We start from the raw sequence: 6,617 nt of genomic DNA, 5'->3' as shown, positions 1-6,617 counted from the left end.
ATATATCCCCATATCTCCTCCCTCTTGCGTCTCCCTCCCACCCTCCCTATCCCACCCCTCTAGGTGGTCACAGAGCACCGAGCTGATCTCTCTGTGCTATGCGGCTGCTTCCCACTAGCTATCTATTTTACATTTGGTAGTGTATATGTGTCCATGCCACTCTCTCACTTCGTCACAGCTTACCCTTCCCCCTTCCCGTGTCCTCAAGTCCATTCTCTACCTCTTTGTCTTTATTCCTGTCCTGCCCCTAGGTTCTTCATAACTATTTATTTTTTTAGATTCCATATATATGTGTTAGCATACGGTATTTGTTTTTCTCTTTCTGACTTCCTTCACTCTGTATGACAGACTCTGGGTCCATCCACCTCACTACAAATGACTCAGTTTCATTATTTTTTATGGCTGATTAATATTCCATTTTATATATGTGCCACATTTGCTTTTTTTCCATAAAACAATATGTTTACTTTCATTAGCTTCTACATTATATATTATTTTGTGTTAGCAAATGTACTTTTCCAATGGTAATTTTTGTTTGGATTCTTTATTCATTGGAAGGTGTACAGAAGCCGTCTCACTCTCTCTCTTTTTTTACGGCCATTGTTCCCCAGCGAAAGAAAATCTGACTTACTACAAAGATATAGGGGACATGAGAAAGTCACAGCATAGGTAAGGCAAGTTAAATGCCTAAAACGTACTTCTGATTTCAGATACCTCACAGTGTCCCTAGAATGTGGTCAAGGAAAGGGCAATTACCCTGAGCCTTTTTTTGTCGTCAGTTATTTTTTACATCTTAATTCCATATTATTCAATGTGTATTGGTTGTTTTTTTCCCTTTGTTGTAAGCAGTTAAGTCACAAAAACCCTACAAAATGGAAGTACTAATTCTGTATTACTTTTTATTTTAAGGATCTTTTTTTTTTTTTTTTTTTGGTAGGCGGGCCTCTCACTGTTGTGGCCTCGCCATCTGTATGTCTTCTTTGGAGAAATGTCTATTTAGGTCTTCTGCCCATTTTTGGATTGGGTTGTTTGTCTTTTTGATATTGAGCTGCATGTGCTCCTTGTATATTTTGGAGATTAATCCTTTGTCCCTTAATTCATTTACAAATATTTTCTCCCATTCTGAGGGTGTCTTTTCGTCTTGTTTATGGTTTCCTTTGCTGTGCGAAAGCTTTTAAGTTTCATTAGGTCCCATTTGTTTATTTTTGTTTTTATTCCCATTACTCTAGGAGGTGGGTCAAAAAGGATCTTGCTGTGATGTATGTCATATGTGATGTCTGACTATATGACTTTAGATGTGTGAATTAGCCTCTACAGGTCTCAGCTTCCTCATGTGTATCTGTCATACCCATTCAATGAGAGAATACATAAGGCTAAGAGTTGAATAAATACTAGCAATGATAGGGATGTTAATCACAGTGAAAGGATAATAACAACTTGTGTTGGAATTTATAAACATATTGCCTATTCCCACATTCTATGTTGATATGCTCTACCTACCTGGAGTGAAGCATTCACTAACTCACACTGGAACTCAGATGAAGGGGGGGATGAGAGCACCTGGGCTGAGTGGCTGCCTGTTATGCATGAGTGGCCAACAATGGGTCTGGACTGGGGTTCCTTCCAGTTCCTGCAGTTGATCCTGTTGTCCCAGGGCCTCCCAAGCCCTAGCAAACCACTTGGGGTTCCAGGTCACCCTCATCCTGTCCTATGTCATTTCAATTAGTTGGGCCAGGTACCAACATGTCCAAATAAAGATAACCACAGTACCTGGGTGTTCAGAAGAGAACAAAGAATAGGAAGGCTCAGTAAGCCGAAGATAAATGGCTCTACAATTCTTCTTTAGTCAGTGGCATTTTTTTAAATCACTGAAAGGGGTGTTAGTGTCACTTATCTCCAAGTACCATCATGAATAAATACAAAGCTTCCATTGTGGACAGAGCAATATACTTGCTAAATTCCCGGCAGAGTATACCAGTTACGAATTAGACCCACAAAAAGTGAGGAAGAGGCTAACTAGATGAACACACACACACACACTCTTCAGACACCAAAAGTAAAAGCAGGTGGCATGAAAAAGTGGATTTTATATATGTTGATCCATTCAGCAATTTGCTTTTATAGACTCTATTACACATACTAAGTTGTAGAGGGACACAGTCTTCTAGCCAATGCACAGGGTTCTAATGTTACCATGTTACTATTCTCTTACTGAACTGGAAACATCAGCTTCATTCTATGTAGGTAAAATAACTTTTCATCTAGTTTTACTAGTGTGATTTTTTTTTTTAAAAGATACAGAGTGAATTTTGAGGTTTTATTTGTTGATAATATCTGTTACAGTTCTACAAGTAGGTAGAAGACTCGGTAACCCATGCTATTTTAAAATATTTTTCTCTCTTCTTTTACCTGAAGTTCCTTTGTGTGATCTATCACCGAAGACTAGGTTTGGTTTTTAAATGGTTTAGAACACCAAGATCAATTTCAGGGACACAATGAATGCAATCAGAAAAAATCACTAATGAAATGGTTAAATCATTTCAGAGTAACTGCAATTAAAACTCACTAGGATTCTAGCCTAATGAGTTTTAATTTTTTTTCCTAAATTTTTGTTCTTATACTTACAAAAACAAGTAATGAAACGACGCAGCAGCACACTCTGCTATTATGCAAAACAATAGGAACATCAACTTTTTCCATGCAGCTCATTATGGAAAACTAAAACTAAAGGGCATTTCCCTTCATTTTCTTTATATATTGGTGAGCAAGCCCAAGTATTAAAATAAGACCTCTGGTCAGATTCCAGTCTAACCAATAACCTAGTATTGAACTCAATTACAGGCCAATTTACCATTTGCCCCATAATCCCAATCACTGCCAAAAAGAGCTGTCACACAGTGCCCTCCAACACAGCAGTATTTATAGACTAACTCCATATCTGGATTGATCTTCCTACACAGAACCCCATATGGATCAGAGTACTTAGGTGTCTTTCTTTCCTTAGTGAACTATAGAGAAGAGGCACCGGTATTACACAAACTAGAAATTAACTGAAATGCCCTAGGAGCAGTACTTAAAGAACTACACCCAAGGAGCCTCACCTACTCCTGGAGCTTATTTAGATAACAAGATTCTGGACTCTGAGCTGATGCTGTACTGGAATAAGACTTTTGGAGATCTTAGGAGGGGATATCTTGCATATGGGAGAGACATGAATTACTGAGGGCCAAAGGTGGACGGTGGTGGGCAGCTTTCTAAAAGTTGGCTGCTGGTATTCATACTCTGTGTAATCCCCTTTCTGGAGTGGGCTGGACATACCACTCCCTCTTGCCCTTTAGTTGCTGCTCCAATGAAACTGCCATAATGTAAGCACCCCCATGGAGAGGCCACTTAGCAAGGAACAGAGGGAAGCCGCCTGCCACTAGCCCACAAAAAAAACTAAATCCTGCCAACAACCACTTAGGCGAGCCTGGAAACAGACTGATACTCAGACATGCCTTACAGTGACTGCAGCTCTATCTAGCCCACATCTGGATTTCAGCATTTCGAGAGGCCCAGAGCCATAGGACAAAGCTAAGCTGTGCCTAAATTCCTGACCCACAGAAACTGTAGACAAGAACTGTTTTAAGCTACTAAATTTGAGTAATTTGTTACTCAGTAATAAATAAGATATTTAATACATATTTTTACCTCTAAAAGCATCATTTGGATAGCATCACAATATGTATTTGAAACTTTTACCTAATTTGAAAAAGTACTTGCTGTTCTCATCTGGAATTTTAAGCTCTCTTAAAAATCTCTGCATTTTTCAGGACTACCAAGTTCCATAATATATGAAAACAATGCAAGCTTTCCCAAGTTTATTTAATTCACTTAAAAGTCAATAGAATACTCAAGATATTTAACTTTGTCACTTATATATCACAGGCCCACAGCAGCATTAAGGAGCCCCTAATAAAAGCAAAAAAAAAAAAAAAAAAAAAAAAAAAAAATCCCAGATAAATTTTACTTCTAGAAAATCACATGCAGACTCAGAGATAAACTCTACTTCCATAAAATAATAAATAAAGGAAAACTTCTCTGATTAGAAAGCTTACAAAAAACTTCCTTACCTTGAATGCACTGAAGTGTTCCATCCTCCGCTCTTATTGTAAAAGTCTCACCTGGATTAACTTGAACGAGAATAACCTGCCAAAATAACACAGTAATTTCAACTTAATACTAGAACATCTGGGGATTTCTCTTCAACAGTTTCATTACCTAAATTTATGTACTAGACAAGAAGTATGTAGCACAGAATCTTGTATAAACACAAAACTTAGGATATGTCTTAGATCTGGTTCAAATTTGAGGGGGGTAAGTTCATGCATTTGAATTTAGCTAAGTGAATTCTCCTGTGTTGCTTATGGTATATAACTAAAAAAAAAACCCCAATGTTAAGATACTTTTTCTTTCAGACAATTCCTTTTTTTCTTTCACTAAATCAGAAACAACAAGTAAAGAAGAAAAAGGACCAGAAACTATAACTTACAAAGGAAAATTGAACAGAGAAATGAGTTTCTGACCTAACACTGTTGCATACCATTCCCAAGTATCTATTACTGACCTGAGTCTACTGTGTAACAATAGAAAGCAATTTACAAGAAAAATGTGTTTTGGGGAGAAAAAAGCATGTATAGAACCTGGAAATAACAATGAACAGTATAAAATAAATATTACAAATAAGACCCATCAAACACTCAAATTTTTGAATCTATTACCTAAATGCCAGTGTTTTAGTCATATAACAGATATTTAGTTATCAGAAGACAACTTCTGAAAGACTAAACCACAGATGCCACGGCAAAGTATGTTCTTTTAAGAACCTCAGTTTTAAGTTCTAATCTCATTTAGTTCCTTTAGATAACAAAAGTTTAAAAAATCACTAATTTATATCTAAATATAAATTAAAGGACATAACAAAGCTTAAAAAACTGTAGTTAAAAATTACCATGTGCGAGATTAACACTATTAAAATAATGACTATATATTTCTAGAAACTGGAAGGATGTCAGTGTCACATTCACCTTATACTTCTTAGAGCAAGCCTTGTTCCTCCCTGCCTCGAAACCATCAAGCATACTGTTCCCTCTGTCTGCAATGCTCTCTCTGCACTCCTCCATCTCTGCCCACCTTATTCCTTCCTCAACCAGCTAACGCCCATTCATCCTTGCCAGATTAAGAAGTGGTATTTGACTCTCATGACAGGCCAAGTCTTGCACTATGTGTTCTCAAAAAACAAACGAACAAAACTCTACTCCTTCCTAAAATTTAAATTGCAATTAATTAACTAAGGAATTATTTTTGTGTCTGTCTTTCCTTTAATCTAGGCTCTGTAAGGGCAAGATCTGACACAGAATAAGTGCTCAAGAAATATAATTACTGGGCAGATTGGTTCAAGATGGCAGAGTAGAAGGACGTGCTCTCACTCACTCTTGCGAGAACACTGGAATCACAACTAACTGATGAACAATCATCGACAGGAAGACACTGGAACTCACCAAAAGAGATACCCCACATCCAAAGACAAAGGAGAAGCCACAATGAGACGGTAGGAGGGGCACATTCACAATAAAATCAAATCCCGTAACTGCTGGGTGGGTGACACACAAACTTGAGAACACTTATACTACAGAAGTCCACCCACTGGAGTGAAACTTCTGAGCCCCACGTCAGGCTTCCGAACCTGGGGGTCCGGCAACAGGAGGAAGAATTCCTAGACAATCAGACTTTAAAGGCTAGGGGGATTTGACTGCAAGACTTCGACAGGACTGGGGGAAACAGAGACTCCACTCTTGGAGGGCACACACAAAGTAGTGTGTGCATCAGGACCAGGGGAAGGAGCAGTGGCCCCATAGGAGACTGAACCAGACCTAACTGCTAGTGTTGGGGGGGTCTCCTGCAGAGGCGGGGGGTGGCTCTGTCTCACCGTGAGGACAAGGACACTGGCAGCAGAAGTTCTGGGAAGTACTCCTTGGCATGAGCACTCACAGAGTCTGCCATTAGCCCCACCAAAGAGCCGGGGTAGGCTCCAGTGATGGGTCGCCTCAGACCAAACAACCAACAGGGAGGGGACACAGCCCCACCCATCAGCAGAAAAGCAGATTAAAGTTTTACTGAGCTCTGGCCACCAGAACAACATGCAGCTCTACCCACTGCCAGTCCCTCCCATCAGGAAACTTGCACAAGCCTCTTAGATAGCCTCATCCACCAGAGGGCAGACAATAGAAGCAGGAACTACAATACTGCAGCCCGTGGAACAAAAACCACATTCATAGAAAGACAGACAAGATGAAAACGCAGAAGGCTATGTACCAGATGAAGGAACAAGATAAAACCTCAGAAAAACAACTAAATGAAATGGAGATAGGCAATCTTTCAGAAAGAGAATTCAAAATAATGATAGTGAAGATGACCCAGGACCTCAGAAAAAGAATGGAGGCAAAGATCGAGAAGGTGCAAGAAATGTTTAACAAAGATATAGAAGAATTAAAGAACAAACGGCTTCCCTGGTGGCGCAGTGGTTGAGAGTCCGCCTGCCGATGCAGGGGACACGGGTTCGTGCCCCGGTCCCGGAG

General features: G+C 39.4%; 1 protein-coding gene across 8 annotated transcripts in view; it reads right to left on the bottom strand.

Moving 5' to 3' along the window:
• The window catches only part of FNDC3B (fibronectin type III domain containing 3B), a 386,791-nt gene that overhangs the window by 277,999 nt on the left and 102,175 nt on the right, over nucleotides 1–6,617 (bottom strand). For all 8 annotated transcript variants that reach the window (XM_055083800.1, XM_055083804.1, XM_055083816.1 and 5 more), the window contains exon 3: nucleotides 4,113–4,188. In XM_055083800.1, the coding sequence (XP_054939775.1) occupies nucleotides 4,113–4,188 (76 nt within the window). The remainder of the gene's footprint in view (nucleotides 1–4,112; nucleotides 4,189–6,617) is intronic.

Source organism: Physeter macrocephalus, chromosome 1 (assembly GCF_002837175.3).
Source record: "Physeter macrocephalus isolate SW-GA chromosome 1, ASM283717v5, whole genome shotgun sequence".
Taxonomy (NCBI): domain Eukaryota; kingdom Metazoa; phylum Chordata; class Mammalia; order Artiodactyla; family Physeteridae; genus Physeter; species Physeter macrocephalus.
The sequence above is the reverse complement of the archived record's forward strand: the minus strand, read 5'-3'. Positions and strand labels throughout refer to the sequence as shown.